The sequence below is a fragment of the Sander vitreus genome, chromosome 12 (assembly GCF_031162955.1).
Source record: "Sander vitreus isolate 19-12246 chromosome 12, sanVit1, whole genome shotgun sequence".
Classification (NCBI taxonomy): Eukaryota; Metazoa; Chordata; class Actinopteri; order Perciformes; family Percidae; genus Sander; species Sander vitreus.
In genome coordinates, this window is record NC_135866.1 from 28,754,139 (window position 1) to 28,771,451 (window position 17,313).

General features: G+C 37.5%; 1 protein-coding gene and 1 pseudogene across 1 annotated transcript; both read left to right on the plus strand.

Moving 5' to 3' along the window:
* Positions 1-3,317: 3,317 nt before the first annotated feature.
* Positions 3,318-11,626, plus strand: LOC144527161 (GTPase IMAP family member 9-like). The gene is made up of 3 exons (XM_078265072.1): positions 3,318-3,601; positions 6,553-6,615; positions 8,858-11,626. Exons 1-3 carry the CDS (start codon positions 3,550-3,552, stop codon positions 9,760-9,762), a joined length of 1,020 nt encoding a protein of 339 aa, XP_078121198.1. The 5' UTR covers positions 3,318-3,549; the 3' UTR covers positions 9,763-11,626.
* A 2,604-nt stretch (positions 11,627-14,230) lies between these two features.
* On the plus strand, positions 14,231-15,140 carry LOC144527162 (GTPase IMAP family member 9-like; annotated as a pseudogene).
* The last annotated feature ends 2,173 nt before the right edge of the window (positions 15,141-17,313 follow it).

The window sequence follows — 17,313 nt, forward strand, 5'->3', positions numbered from 1 at the left end:
TTTTTGGAGAAATATCTCCCAACAAAGTCAGATGCTGGCTTTGGGAGTTACATTCCTACAAAGCCACTGCACAAAACTCATAGTGGAAAATGGAGTTCCAGCCTCAGGAGCATCTCATTTTGAAGTTGTGTCTATTCTTCTGGCTTCATCACTTAGTCAGCTGATAAATTTCCCATTTAAAGCTACATTAAGCAAATGTTGACCGATTGGTTTGAAGAAAAGTGCATCGGAAATAGACAAGACCTACAGCAACAGAAGGGACACTACCTGTATTCGGTTAGACTATATATAATTGGGACCAGGCTCGACTTAAGTCCCTGGTCAAGTCTCGGCTACTAGGAACCAAGTAAACCCATGAAGACCTCTGCTCCTCAGCTGCAACACATTCTCATCCCAACACGTCACATACTGACATTTTGTCATTGGCGTCATTTGTCGACGCACTGGGTAGCCTCGTGCTTCAAACTGTGATGCTTTACTACGGTCGGTGTTTTAAACTTGTGTTTAACGTCGTGACCTTAAACAAAACTACTTGGTTCGGTTTAGGCAAAAAAAAAAAATCCACTTAGTTAAGGTTAGGAAAAGATTGAGGTTGGGTTAAAATATGTACGTTTAAGTGACGTGCAGGAAAAGAACGGGACACAAACCGCAGTTTTCTGGGTGAAAGTCCTGTGCTGATTGACACAACCGCCACCCTGACCCCCTTCTTAAGCGGACTTTGTCACTCTTACTTCTGTGCCACCTGCACTAAGCGTCTAATATTGCCTCATATGGGTTTGCAGTTTAAAGCTTGTTTCATGCAGGTGCTCAAGTATCTGATTCCCTGGGAATAAGAACTTGCTGCAGTGTCATAGGATGATCGAAGATTTGACTCAAAATGAAGTAAAATATAGTTTCAGTGCACTGAAAATAAAATGTTATGACATGGCGTATTTTCATTTGCACCTTAATTATTATTTCACAATGCACCTTCGGAGGGCAGTCTGCTGTGTCAAGTATCAGTCGTGGATTCACCGAATGAAGACGAAGAATGATTGAACAGTTTCTTTGACATGCCTTGTACATTAAAAGACGTTTTTTTTTTATAATAAAGACACACAGTAATGTATAATGTATCTTCTTGAATTAATCATTTAATGCCTTGTATTAGCATAACTAAAGATGACAATAGAAATATTTGTTTATCAGTGCCTAAGAGGACTTTGTAGTAGATGCAGTTAATTTCAAGCTCAGTCGTGATAACTGTTTAAAACAAAAGAAATGTTCCAACCTCTGAACAAGTGTTTAGGAAGGCTCATGCTTCACTAAATAAATTGATAATCCTTTTAATTTAGTTCAAAAACATGTCGGTTGGTCAGAACCAAAATGCATTTACAAATGTACTTTTATGTAATTAAACTCAAGAATGTCAATAAAATATTGTAACGCAATCTGCAGTTTCATTTTCTTGACCTCATAGTGTGTTTGTGAACATGTATTGCTCCTGTTGTGGGGACACGCATTTAAACAGTCACATGTAGGGACTTGCCGACCTTTTTGGGGACAATTTAAAGTCCCCACAAAGTAAGTTATTCAAATATAGTGTTAGGACTTGATTTAAGGGATGTCAGGGTTAGGGCTAGGCAGAAGTTAGAATTAGTATAGGTCCTAGGGAATACATTGTGTGTATGTGTGTGTGCATTCTTTCATCTGGCAATGTGAACTCAATTTCTTAAACATTACAAAAATAAAATCTCCCCTTTCATGTCATATCAAAATAAAGGCCTAAAATGCCCAAAGAATCTTTTTTTTTTTTTTTTTTTTTTTTTACATTTATTAGCAGTGGCAAGATGTAACTGAGTATATTTACTCACACAGGTGCATCAGTAATAATAACCAAATTATAATATGACACTTAACGGGAGTCATTCTGTCACCTATAAACATTTTTATATTTGATTTTTCTTTTCTAGAGTAAAAGTGATGAATGCAAGAATCTGTCTTCTTTCACCTGTGTATCAGCCACATGGGGGTGCTGTAATGTAAGGTTTTAAATCAACTATGATCACAAATTTAAACTCGCATATAATATCTAAGACAACACTGATCTTTTGCAAAACATGCATTTGGTATTCAGGAAATGATATATGCAGGTCAAAGGCAAGACTGAAACTGACTGTTTGGCTATTTCAAAAGAATGGCATTTCTACATAAAGCATTAAAATAAAAACTACATGAAACTCTGTATAAATGTTCCACTATGTTCACCAGGTAGTCTATAACTGTGTGTGTCGGCTTTTGCTGCTGAGTAGATAGTGAACAGTGGCTTTTTACAGCTTTTTCTTTGAAAACGTTGCCCTGCTGCTGCTGAAAACGATGCTTTGAAAGTGGTGAGAATCTATCTCAGTTGTGTTTTAAGACTAGCATCTGTTGAACTACTGACTGGGTTTGCAGCACACATGTTCATCTCACATCATGTTGTGAACAGAGACTAAGAACTACAATTCAAAGGGATGGCTAAACTGTATATGCACACTTTATTTTTCTCAATTTAAAAGAACTGGTGGCATTTAAATGCTGATGAGAAGGGTGAACAGGGTTTGCCGTTTACAGTGAACAGAAGGGAGAGTGAAACTACAGGAGGACTGGATATTCAAGCTGTGCTAGATTATATAAATAAAATGGGACAATAAAGAGTGAAGCATTTTAGTCAGTCATTGAAAGGTTGAACAAGAACACAACACAGTAAAGTGAAAAGAGGAAAAAAGGGGGAAGAAGTAGCAAAGTGAACAAATAGAGAGGTTCAGCTGAAACACAGTTTGCAAATTCCTCTCGTTCTGGGAAAAAAAATCAACTGCAAGTTCTAACTAGATCGTTGTCTTACTATTACAGCACAGAAAAAACAAGGAACAATGAAAATGCAGTAGTGCATATCAAAACTGTGCTGTATTAAAATGATAAGGATAAAGCAGCAGCTGGCTGCTGAATGTACTAACTAACTGTATATTGTTAATTAAATGTGACACTTGAATTTGTATTTGTCTGTTTGTGAAAACAATGTCTCATGTTGTGTGTTGTGTGTAGACTGCGTAGACCTACTGTAGCTGACATATACACTGTTTTGAATAACGTTTGTTTCAAATTCATACAGTACATAAGTACAATTATAGTATACTATAACTTTGGGCAAGGAAAAGGGGCTAAATGACAAACTTTGCTTTATTCAATTTATGATGAATGTATAAATCAGCCTGTGAACTAAGCACATAAACACCTCGTGTTTTGGGGATTTGTGGGTGTGGTTTGCTGGATGAAGTTTTCATATAAGAAGCATTGTCACAAACAGACTCTCAGCCTAAACTGGCAGGAAATGGAAGGAGAGAAATCAATACATGATAAAAAAGAATTCTAAGGGTTTATTTTTTAAGTATTACACACTCCTGTACAGTTGGTGGCGGTATACTATAACAATAGTAATCTGCCAAAAATAAAACCAGAAGAAAAAGAAGCCTCTCAGCCTTCTTTCTGTACTGACTCTAAAGCAGCACATCTGCTCTCTACAGTGCAAACATGGGAAGCCCATTCAGCCTACTCATCCTGTTCAGCCTATTCATCAAATATGGTAAGTTAATATCCAACTGTATGCTATGTATAATCATCATCTACTGGCGACACGGGTGACGTTGGGGCATGTATATGTCTTTTACGACGCTGAACTTGGGCTCCGGTTCTCCTTAAGTTTCGATTTCACCTTAAATAATGCCCGTTTCAGTGTTTATCGCAAAATCGAGCCATTCTTCACAGCTTTATATATATATATATATATATATATATATATATATATATATATATATATATGATGCTGACTTTTTGAAATTACCTGGAAAACAAAATGTAAAAGAAAGTATTGTAATATTATGAAAATTCTTTTAAATTCATATAGCGTGTGACAATTAAAACGTCTGCTCTAAACTGTGTTGTGTGCTTTGTTATCACGTGTTTAAACCAATAACACATATATTAAAAATCAAACATCTTCTCACTGTGTCTTTTTGCTGAAAACGCAGCTTCCCTCTTCTGTGAATAATTATATAATTATATTATATAGCCTATGCTCTTCTATTATGCGCGAACATTCAACGGACAACCATATTTGGCCATTTCGGGCAGTGCAAAATCAGTTGCAAAAAAAAAAAAATCAATTGTTGCAATAGAATTGTCAAAATGTCTATTTTTGAGCTTGATTTTCTCCATAAGTAGATATGGACATAAAAAAACAAAAAATTACAACAACATATTACACTTACACCTCACAGGCTACAGGTCATGAGAATGTGTGACTTTTTAAAATTTTAAAATTAACAAAATTGCGGCAACAGCCTTTTTCAGTTTAGTGAGAGATTTATGTTGAGATTTTTTTCTAAAAAAATATCTTTTGAAGTGTTATTTATTCCAATAACTCCAAAATAATTTAAATGATTTATTGAACATTTTGAGCATTAAACACTTAATTTCCTGCATTCAGGTGAATTTTTATGCACCTATTTCTACCTTTTTCTGAATCAATGTCTATCTTTATGTGAAGAGAAACATAGATTACAATCCAAATATAAAAACATAATGGGATATATTGCAGTAAGGCTCTCAGGCATTCTGTATTGCGTTCATCTATTTATTCTCCTTTGGATCGACTTTTCTAATTCTATCTGAGTCAGCACACATGTAGCCTAGCATCATTTCCTCCTCCCGCCTGTTTTGCGTCTTTTGTTGGGGAAGTAACCTCCTTAAATGTGCATATGATAACTATTCACCTCAATGATACATTAATTCATTTTAATGAATTAATAAACCCCTGGACTGTAATATTTCAGATATGTTTGAGCAAGATTTCTGCTCATGTCCAGAACTTTGTGCACATTCAAAATACAATATATCTGTGTTCTCTGTGATTTGGAGGAGTCGTGATATAGTTTGAGAAAAATAAAGTTTTTTGAGAAAAATAAAGTTATAATAGGCTATTACAAGAATAAAGTCACTATTTCAGAAAATAATCAATAATCTACCTGCACCACAGTCTGCTGTGCATTACGTGATTGCTCTGCTGATACGGTAGATCTCAGACCGTCTGACAGACACAGAGCCCCGTTTGGGTCTCTGAATGAGACAAATAGTTTAGCTTTCTTTAGCTTTCCTCACGTAGAGACGGTTGCTCTAGGTGATAGCATAGACAGTATATAAGAATGGACCAACAGATCCCGTTGCTCTGGACGGAGACCAGTGAAGGATATTAGAAGCACTTTTCCGGTGAGGCTAACAATCTTGTAAATTATATTTAAAAAGTCACAAACTCTTGATTGAATCAAATTAATCAATTTGTTTATTTAGCCAGGCCTAAGCTAAGCTCTAAACACTGTCTTTGTCCATTACTTGCTACTACCAGTGACTGTTTGATATCCCTGTAGTTAGTATGACTTGTGTACTGCTGTTTTTGTTCACCTCCATTGTTTTACTTCCGTGTAGATTTCTTAACTCCTTGCATTATAACACTGTTAACCCCACTGTCCCACTACATGTAACCTCCGAGACTTCCTGTTGCTTATCGAATCTGTCCAGTGATGCAACCTCCTTCTTTGTTACTAACTTATATATATATATATATATATATATATAATATTTCTGCAACTGATTTCAACTCTGGTATTCTAGCATTTGTTAGAATTTGAAGATTGTTATTCTAGAAATAACAATCCCCAACTACAACATTTTCCGTCAAGATAGAACCGCTAAAGGGGGAGGTGTTGCAATATACTGTAGAGAGAGCTTACAGAGCTCAGTGATCCTATCCAGGTCTGTACCCAAACAATTTGAGCTTCTACTAAAAATACAACTCTCTAGAAATAAGGCTATAACTGTTGCTGCTTGTTACAGACCCCCCTCAGCCCCAAGCAGTGCCGTGGACACCATTTGCGAACGAATCGCCCCCCATCTAACTGCAGAATTTTTATTGTTATTGCTCCACACCCCGGCCACTCTACTTGCTAAGCTTGATGCCCCCAACCTCACACAAATTATAAATGAACCTACGAGATACAACCTCAAATCCGTAAACAAGGGCACCCTCATAGATATTGTCTTGACCAACCTGCCCTCTAAATACACCCCAGCTGTCTTTAACCAGGATCTCATGGGGGTTGGTTCAGTTTTGTATTATTCACAGTATATTAATAACGAACGTATCCTGTTTACAAATTGACCCAAATTCATTGCACTGGGTACCCAGCACTTCACCTATTTAATGAGAAGTAGATCGGACAAACGGTTCCAGATATTCGAATGACAGATGGGCGACGGACATACCCACAGACAGAGATTCCTTACCTTAATAGAATTACAGTAAATACATAAAAACATGAAAAACATATATTCAAACCTAGCCTGTGCAACATCCCACTGTAGCAAAATGAAAAGACACAGTTTTCAATTCACTCTAACACCATTGTTTTATAGATGATTTAATGTCTTCATATCAGGAAGTGTTGTTGCAGAAAAACTGACTTTACTTCAATTCTTCAGCTCAGCAGCAGACCTGCTCTTCTCTCCATAACCCGACCACGGACTGCAAATATGCCAAAAATGGTAAGTCAACTGTATTCATAATGTTGCAGCATGTATCTCAATATTTATTTAAAGATGTATCACATGTCATAGCTCAAAGTAATGAACCAACTTCAACAGTTCTTAGTTGAAGAGAATGTTTCTTAAATCCCGAGCATTGCTCTGACTCACTCTGGCTGCACAAGTCCTGCAAACCATACGACGATATGGGTTGTATGATCCTACCATCAAAAAACGGCCCACAGGAGTGTTTCATAAATTTGCGCCCCTAGCGATGATGGAAATACGACCTCATATCTAAACCAGAGAACGTCGCTCGGGCTAGGGTTAGGGTTTTGAACGTAAAGGTCACGATTTTAAACACGTCTTTAATGTGAAATAGTTGCAGCTTGGTTATGTTTAGGCAATGAAAACTACTTGGTTATTTTCAGGCATCACAACTACTTAGTTAAGTTTAGAAAAAGATAATGGTTTGGGTTAAAATCAGATGTTACTTCACTTGCTGAAGGTTACGCACGTGGCGCTGAACGTGACGTTTGTTAAAGGTCCTATGACATGCTGCTTTTTGGATACTTTTATACAGGCCTTTGTGATCCCATAATGCTGTATCTGAAGTCTCTTTTATATAGGCCTTAGTGGTCCCCTAATACTGTATCTGAAGTCTCTTTTATATAGACCTTAGTGGTCCCCTAATACTGTATCTGAAGTCTCTTTTATATAGGCCTTAGTGGTCCCCTAATACTGTATCTGAAGTCTCTTTTATATAGGCCTTAGTGGTCCCCTAATACTGTATCTGAAGTCTCTTTTATATAGGCCTTAGTGGTCCCCTAATACTGTATCTGAAGTCTCTTTTATATAGGCCTTAGTGGTCCCCTAATACTGTATCTGAAGTCTCTTTTATATAGGCCTTAGTGGTCCCCTAATACTGTATCTGAAGTCTCTTTTATATAGGCCTTAGTGGTCCCCTAATACTGTATCTGTAGTCTCTTTTAAATAGGCCTTAGTGGTCCCCTAATACTGTATCTGAAGTCTCTTTTATATAGGCCTTAGTGGTCCCCTAATACTGTATCTGAAGTCTCTTTTATATAGGCCTTAGTGGTCCCCTAATACTGTATCTGAAGTATCTTTTATATAGGCCTTAGTGGTCCTGTAATACTGTATCTGAAGTCTCTTTTATATAGGCCTTAGTGGTCCCCTAATACTGTATCTGAAGTGTCTTTCCCGAATTTCAGCCTTGGTGAAGAATTACAGCCACTAGAGCCAGTCCCACAATGAGCCTTCCTTAGGATGTGCCATTTCTGTGTCTGTAGCTATTGAGGAGGAGAGAGGGGGGGCAAGGTGGAGGGTGGGGTTGTGGCCTTGACCAACTGCCACTTTGCTTGTTTGCAAGCCATGATGTCTCTCTCTTTCTCATGGGGGGCCAAATTCTCTGGGCGGGCAAAGCAGAGAAAGGGGAGGTAACCTTTCACCTTATGATGTCATAAAGGGAAGATTCCAGATTGGCCCATCTGAGCTTTCATTTTCTCAAAGGCAGAGCAGGATACCCAGGGCTCGGTTCACACCTATCGCCATTTCTAGCCACTGGGGGACCATAGGCAGGCTAGGGGAACTCATATTAATGTTAAAAAAAAACCATAAAGTGAAATGTTCATGCCATGGGACCTTTAAGTTAAAAAATAATCACTGTTTTCAGAATTTTAAGTCCTGTGTTTGTCTGACCTGACCAACATATGGACTTATTCCTTAAAATTGCCACTGCCAGGGCGCCTGGCAGCTCACCTGGTTAAGCGTTCGCCCCATGTACAGCGGGTCAGTCCTTGGAGGTTCGATTCTGACCTGCGGCCCTTTGCTGGATTTCGTTCCCCCTCGCTCCACTTTCCTGTCTTAAGCCTAAAAATGCCCCAAAAATCATCTTAAAAAAACCCAAATTGACGCTCCCATATTTATTCCCTTACTTTCTTCTTTGCTCCCCTCATAATTACGGTCACTAGAAATGTAAATATGGGTCATAACTGCTGCTAACAAATGGTCACAGGGCGTCTTTCTTGAGGAGGACAGGCTCGTCTGCATTATAAAAGTAGGTGCTTCTGTTACATAGTCTACCGAGGCAACTTACAGTCTCAAACGTTTTTCAAGGCTCTATGTGGTCGACTGCATCAAGTAAAAAATAAACTTCAACTGTCCACTGTCAGTGTTGCCCATGTTGAAGTTGCATAATCTGTTGAATATCAAAACGTTTTGAAATTTGTTTTTCCACCATCAGAACTGACCAGATACAATAATGAGGAGCTCAGGATTGTGATGGTGGGGAAGACCGGAGTTGGGAAGAGCGCCACAGGAAACACCATTCTGGGAAAACAGCACTTCAAATCAGAGTTCTCCCCTAAATCTTTGACTGAACACTGTTCTAAGGCCTTTGGTGAAGTGGATGGACAAAAGGTTGCTGTTATTGACACTCCGGGTCTGTTCGACACAAGGATTGATTATGATAAAACCAGTAAAGATATTGCCCAGAGCATTGCTTATGCTTCTCCTGGACCTCACATCTTCCTGGTCGTCATCAGACTTGGCAGATTCACAGAGGAAGAAAAGAAGACGGTGCAGAAGATTCAGGAAATCTTTGGAGAGGAAGCAGACAAATACAGCATGGTTCTCTTTACCCATGGTGACCTGCTCAAAGGGAAACCTATTGAGGAGTTCTTGAAGGACAGCGAAGAGCTGCAGGAACTTGTAGTCAAATGTAACGGCCAGTACCACGTCTTTAATAATGAGATGAATGATCATTCTCAGGTCAGGGAGCTGCTCGACAAGATCAGATATATAACAAAGAAGAATGGAGGAAGTCATTACACCACTGAAGTGTTCCAGAAGGCAGAGAGGGCGATAGAAAAGGAGAAACAACGAATCCTTAAAGAGAAAGAAGATCAAATGCGCAAAAAGGAAAAAGAAATGAAGAGGAAACTAGAGGAAAAGTATGCGCAACAAATAAAGGAAGCAGAGACTGACAGAGAGAAGATGGAGGTGTTAGTTGCAGATCGCGAGAGAGAACTAGAGGAGGAGAGGAACAACTATAAAGTAAAGCTGGAACGTTGGGCCAGACGGCTAGCTGAGGACAGTAATCCAATAATGAAACTGATGAAATGTTTTTTAAAATATCTTTTGGGGTAAAATAAGAAATTTGCTGGTTGCAGTTGAAATTCTGACTTGCTGAAAAGCAGCAGCTTTACCAAAGTGTTCTCTTCACAGCCCCTTTTTTGATTTTCCTGCGTAGTGCTTCAATGTCAAATGAACAAAAACTAAATTCCACAGGTTAATAATTGTACAAGATGATCGATACATGTTTAAAAGTGCCACAGCTTGTAAAGAGCATGTTTCTATGGTGATCATGAAATAAATCTGATAATAAATGAGTAATGCTTTACTGACATCAGTCAGAAGTTAAAGATAATAAATACAGGACATGAAGGTCTCCTTCCATTTAATGTGACTTACGTGTCACAGAGAACCAGGTAGAAACATAAAAAGACAAAAAAAAAACATACTTACTTCTTTCATTCATTTTATGTCATTTTATGTAACCGTGAAATAATAACTGTAAATGGATGCCACCAAGCTGTACTCCTGTGAGGACCCAAACTTTGTACAATAGCCTCCTCCACTGGTCAGGCAGAACTGTAAAGTCTGAATGATACAGCTGGAGAGAAGTTAATGAAAGGACAGAATATGTCCAAAAACTAAAATAAGGAGGCTTTTGAAATTACTTTAAAATCTATTCCAAAAATTATGAAGTCATCGCTAATTTAAACTCTCAATAACACAGTCAAATTACTAAATCTCACATTGAGGTGTACTTTTAGTTTTAAGGTGAAATGTTTAAATATATATTCAATTAAACCAAAGTAGACCGGAATACAAAAATTCACATTTCTATTCCATTTATTCTTCCACATTGCCATTTTGGATTTTGTATGTAAAAACTTTTTACAATATTTTAATGTAGTATTGAAACATCAGACATTTATATAATTTGATGCCATCATATCACAAGACATTGAGACTATATTTCTCCTTGTTATGTTTTCCTTTCATTGCAGCTTTGATTTTTTTCATTACTTATTTCATTATATTTTAAAATGTTCCTTACTGACTTACTGTTTCTCTTTAATGGTGCCTCCCTGCATTAGCATTTTACATGTATACTAGTATAACCAGTTTGACAATAAACATCAAGACACAGTGTTTGATGCTCTTTGTTGTCAGCAGTGTTTTATAGGAGTGGTGTTTTTGCATGAAGTCTTCCCTCTCCTTCAAGAAACCTATTGAGGAGTTCTTGAAGGACAGGGAAGAGCTACAGGAACTTGTGGAAAAATGTAACGGCCAGTACCACGTCTTTAATAATGAGATGAATGATCATTCTCAGGTCAGGGAGCTGCTAGACTAGATCAGAAACATAAAACAGAAGAACACAAAAATGCATTACACCACAGAAGTGTTCCAGAAGGCAGAGAGGAAGATAGAAGAGAAGAAACAACGAATCCTTAAAGAGAACGAAGAGCAAATGCGCAAAAAGGAAGAAGAAATGAAGACCAAACTAGAGGAAAAGTATGAGCAACAAATAAAGGAAGCGGACACTGACAGAGAGAGGAACAAAGTGTTAGTTGCAGATTGTGAGAGAGAACTAGAGGAGAGGAAAACATATAGAGAAGTGCAGGAAAATTAGGCCAGACGGCAAGCTGAGAACATTGACCCACTACTTACTGTGATAAACGGTATTTTGAAAAATATTATGCAATACATTTTCAGGATGAAATTTGCTGGTTTGCAGTAGAAATTCTGACTTGCTGAACTGCAGCCGATTTACCAAACTGTTCTCTTCACAGCCCCTTTTTGATTTTCCTGTGTAGTGTGATTTATAATAGTAACAGTTAGTTTATGGGTGTTAATAACTGTGTGAGATGACCATTAAATGTTCAGCAGTGTCTCAGAAGACGTGGAATTAACTTTTATTGTTCAATAAAGGATGTAAAGGATAGCTTATGTTTATTCAAGTCTTTCTAAATACAATACACACATGCCACATATGCTTTAAGAGATTTTTTGGTCACTGTAATCATTCCTTCAGCATCATACCTGACTTGAGGCAATCTGTTGTAAAGTGACTAAACTATTAGTGATGGGGGACAAAATCCTTAATCCTCGAACCATTTAAAAAATTAATTTATCTTTCAGTTAATATTAATACAAGGCTCCAGCAAGTCAAGTTTATTTAAGAAAAAGTAGTTTCCTAGTTTATTTTAAAGCTCTGCAAAAGGTCAAACTCAGAAGTGTTTTGGAAGGTTTTGTGAAAGTAGAGTAGCATCTGTATACATCTTATTTTGACATCATGTTGTGACCCGATACTAAGAAGAACAACTCACACACTCTGCACAGTATTTTTTGGCATCTTAAAGACGTGGTTGCATTTCTTGTAAATGCTGAGGGGAGCGGTGAACAGAGCTAGCTGTCTGTGGTTAACAGAAGGAAGGAAGAAAATGAGGTTTCAGCTGTAGCAGTATAAAAGTAAAATGGGTCAATCAAGGGTGTGAGTAATTTAGTCAGTTATTGAAAGGTTAGATCTTAACACATGAAAGTGAAAATGTAGCAGGGAAAAGAAAGAGCAAAGTTAATTAGTAAAGAGGTTCAGCTTAAACGCAATTGTGCAAAATCCTGAAGCATAAATCTATCTAGGATTAGATAGATTCTAGTTCTGTATAGATCAGTGCTTCACTACAACATATCTGTTGCATTTCTCTCCATCCAGGTAGAGAGATCACTTCTCAGTTGGTATCTTACATTGTCTCCTTGTTAAATTAAAAAGAGTTTTTTTCTAATCCGATGGTTTTAGGATGGAGGCTGCCGTATGCTGGACCGTGATTTGTGATAATGGGCTATATGAATGAAATTGACTTGACTAGAAAAGTTGGAGGGGTCTGAACACAACCTTTGCTCTTTGACTTGGGGTGATTTTAGTGATGACTTACATATTTAAAGTGTTGGTTTGTTGTGTATAATGTCAGTTCGCCACCTGCTGTCTTTACTATTTACTACAACTGAAATATGTTTGTTGGACATTGTCTCATCGTTAACATCTTGTGTGTGGTTTGTTGTCCTCTGCTTCAATATGTCAAATAAACAACCACATTTCACAGGTTAATAATTGTAGAAGATGATTGATACATGTTTAAAAGTGCCACAGATTGTAACTGTGAAAAAAAGAACTGCTGGTGATGCCACCAAGCTGCACTCCCGTGAGGACACAAACATTGTCCAATAGCCTCTTCCACTGGTCACTGTAAGGTCTTAACGATACAGCTGGAGATAAATTAATTAATTAATAAAATTAAAAGGCTTTTTGAAATTATTATGTAAAATTAATAAATTTAGGTATAATTTGAATGCTCAAAATATTTTTCTCATGTTGAGGTATAGTTTTTCATGACACAATGTTAAAGCACATATTTAAGTAGACTAAAGTAGACCAGAGTACAATAATTCACAATTTCATTTCCATTCCATTTATTTTCCCCCGTTGTCAGTAGTATTGTAGGAGTATTGATTCTAAAAAATCTACACCATCTAATGAAGTCTGTAAAAAACTAAAATATATAAAATCTGAATAGTTTTAACCAAAAAAACAAACATTTGTATTGACCTGTTGACTTTAAAGCTAAAGCCCTGTTTACACGTACATGGTTAGTTACGTTACGTTTGCATGTAAACTGAGACAAATGGAGGTTTAGGCAGCCGATGAAGAGAAGAGAGAGGAAGTGATTCGTTACTGTTGTTGCTATTTTTGGGATTCTGATTGGCTAAGGTGGGCTTGAGCTTCTTGTTACACGGCCACCTACAGGTTTGGCATGCTCTTGACAGCACTGTTGTTTTTGCCATTTTTTGACAACAGATCACTTTTTAACATTGCAGATAATAATGGAGCATGAAAGATCAGCAAAAAAAATTTAGATGGAACCATAAAAGCCAACGTATCTTTTTCATCTCTTTAGACTAATTAAGAACTGTGTAACCTGTGCCAAAACGATGCCAAAATACTTATGCACACAAAGATTTTTTCACACCACAGTTATTGTGCTACATCGTGGTCACAGGCAAGTCCATATGTGACTAAACCATTAGACTCTAAAATCATGCATTAAAAATATTGGCCAAAATGCCAACCAGATCACATCATTGTCACATCCTTAGAGATCTGGACATATTAAGATTGGACAATTGCATTGCATTTCCAATCTCCAATCTCATCTGGTAGCGCTTACATGAACTGAGAGAGATTGAATGGGACAGGGTCCTCTCTAAAGGAGACCTGGAGAGTGACTGTGACCAATTCACCTCAACAATTAAGAAAGTTATGGGGCCCTACCTCAGAACATCATATCTACAGAACTAAACACTTTCTTTCTAGACTCTGTTCATGAAATAACCCAACTTTTTGCGCCATTAATTATGCAAATACCATCAGTGGCTTAAAAAATTCTAAGGCCATGGATATCTATGGCCTTGGTACTATTTTTTTAAAAAGGCACAAAGAGACCCTTCTACAGCCTATTACATATCTGATTAATCAGTCCTTAAGACAATCCATTGTGCCATCAGCATGGAAGATGGCCCTGAGCATTGCTTATGCTTCTCCTGGACCTCACATCTTCCTGGTCGTCATCAGACTGAGCACAGAGGAAGAAAAGAAGACGGTGCAGAAGATTCAGGAAATCTTTGGAGAGGATGCAAACAAATACAGCATGGTTCTCTTTACCCATGGTGACCTGCTCAAAGGGAAACCTATTGAGGAGTTCTAGAAGGACAGGGAAGAGCTACAGGAACTTGTGGAAAAATGTAACGGCCAGTACCACGTCTTTAATAATGACCTGAAGGATCATTTTCAGGTCAGGGAGCTGCTAGACTAGATCAGAAACATAAAACAGAAGAACACAAAAATGCATTACACCACAGAAGTGTTCCAGAAGGCAGAGAGGAAGATAGAAGAGAAGAAACAACGAATCCTTAAAGAGAACGAAGAGCAAATGCGCAAAAAGGAAGAAGAAATGAAGACCAAACTAGAGGAAAAGTATGAGCAACAAATAAAGGAAGCGGACACTGACAGAGAGAGGAACAAAGTGTTAGTTGCAGATTGTGAGAGAGAACTAGAGGAGAGGAAAAAATATAGAGAAGTGCAGGAAAATTAGGCCAGACGGCAAGCTGAGAACATTGACCCACTACTTACTGTGATAAACGGTATTTTGAAAAATATTATGCAATACATTTTCAGGATGAAATTTGCTGGTTTGCAGTAGAAATTCTGACTTGGTGAACTGCAGCCGATTTACCAAACTGTTCTCTTCACAGCCCCTTTTTGATTTTCCTGTGTAGTGTGATTTATAATAGTAACAGTTAGTTTATGGGTGTTAATAACTGTGTGAGATGACCATTAAATGTTCAGCAGTGTCTCAGAAGACGTGGAATTAACTTTTATTGTTCAATAAAGGATGTAAAGGATAGCTTATGTTTATTCAAGTCTTTCTAAATACAATACACACATGCCACATATGCTTTAAGAGATTTTTTGGTCACTGTAATCATTCCTTCAGCATCATACCTGACTTGAGGCAATCTGTTGTAAAGTGACTAAACTATTAGTGATGGGGGACAAAATCCTTAATCCTCGAACCATTAAAAAAATTTATTTATCTTTCAGTTAATATTAATACAAGGCTCCAGCAATTCAAGTTTATTTAAGAAAAAGTAGTTTCCTAGTTTATTTTAAAGCTCTGCAAAAGGTCAAACTCAGAAGTGTTTTGGAAGGTTTTGTGAAAGTAGAGTAGCATCTGTATACATCTTATTTTGACATCATGTTGTGACCCGATACTAAGAAGAACAACTCAAAGGGCTGGGCACACTCTGCACAGTATTTTTTGGCATCTTAAAGAAGTGGTGGCATTTCTTGTAAATGCTGAGGGGAGCGGTGAACAGAGTTAGCTGTCTGTGGTTAACAGAAGGAAGGAAGAAAATGAGGTTGGACCGGATATTTCAGCTGTGCCAGTATAAAAATAAAATGGGTCAATCAAGGGTGTGAGTAATTTAGTCAGTTATTGAAAGGTTAAATCTTAACACATGAAAGTGAAAATGTAGCAGGGAAAAGAAAGAGCAAAGTTAATTAATAAAGATGGTCAGCTTAAACGCAATTGTGCAAAATCCTGAAGCATAAATCTATCTAGGATTAGATAGATTCTAGTTCTGTATAGATCAGTGCTTCACTACAACATATCTGTTGCATTTCTCTCCATCCAGGTAGAGAGATCACTTCTCAGTTGGTATCTTACATTGTCTCCTTGTTAAATTAAAAAGAGTTTTTTTCTAATCCGATGGTTTTAGGATGGAGGCTGCCGTATGCTGGACCGTGATTTGTGATAATGGGCTATATGAATGAAATTGACTTGACTAGAAAAGTTGGAGGGGTCTGAACACAACCTTTGCTCTTTGACTTGGGGTGATTTTAGTGATGACTTACATATTTAAAGTGTTGGTTTGTTGTGTATAATGTCAGTTCGCCACCTGCTGTCTTTACTATTTACTACAACTGAAATATGTTTGTTGGACATTGTCTCATCGTTAACATCTTGTGTGTGGTTTGTTGTCCTCTGCTTCAATATGTCAAATAAACAACCACATTTCACAGGTTAATAATTGTAGAAGATGATTGATACATGTTTAAAAGTGCCACAGATTGTAACTGTGAAAAAAAGAACTGCTGGTGATGCCACCAAGCTGCACTCCCCGTGAGGACACAAACATTGTCCAATAGCCTCTTCCACTGGTCACTGTAAGGTCTTAACGATACAGCTGGAGATAAATAAATTAATTAATAAAATTAAAAGGCTTTTTGAAATTATTATGTAAAATTAATAAATTTAGGTATAATTTGAATGCTCAAAATATTTTTCTCATGTTGAGGTATAGTTTTTCATGACACAATGTTAAAGCACATATTTAAGTAGACTAAAGTAGACCAGAGTACAATAATTCACTTCCATTCCATTTATTTTCCCCCGTTGTCAGTAGTATTGTAGGAGTATTGATTCTAAAAAATCTACACCATCTAATGAAGTCTGTAAAAAACTAAAATATATAAAATCTGATATCATGAGACAATAATCAAAGGTTAAAGTTCCCCTTGTATTGTTCATTTAAATGGTAGAAAATGGTTTAAAAGCATACATTCCCATTTAGATGTACTTTCTCAAATCCCCAGCATTGTTTTGCACCTGTTTAAATTATATTAGGGCTTAAATTTGAGAGCGGGAAATTTGATGTCTTCCAAACTTACAAAAATACATCATTCCACCAGAATCTCCACTGGCTCCCTGTTCCCCAACACATCCAGTTTAAAGTTTAAACTCACAAAGCCCTCCGTAACCAGGATCCTACCCACCTCACAGACCTGCCCCACCACCACAATCCCCTCCGTAACCTCCGACACAAACCTCCTTTCCCCACCACTTAGGACCAAGCACCATACCTGGGGTGACAGAGCTTTCACCATTGCAGCCCCCTCCCTCTGGAACTCTCTACCCATACACATCCGTGACTGCACTGACCTGGACACTTTCAAATCACTTCTCAAAACCCATCTCTTTAGAATAGTCTTCACCCTATAATAACATCACACTTAAC

Excerpts from the sequence above, each read along its gene's own strand:
- LOC144527161 (XM_078265072.1), top strand. The coding sequence starts at position 3,550 with ATGGGAAGCCCATTCAGCCTACTCATCCTGTTCAGCCTATTCATCAAA. Across the intron at positions 3,602-6,552 it reads CAGCCTATTCATCAAATATG|CTCAGCAGCAGACCTGCTCT; the intron begins GTAAGTTAATAT and ends TCAATTCTTCAG. Across the intron at positions 6,616-8,857 it reads CTGCAAATATGCCAAAAATG|AACTGACCAGATACAATAAT; the intron begins GTAAGTCAACTG and ends TTCCACCATCAG.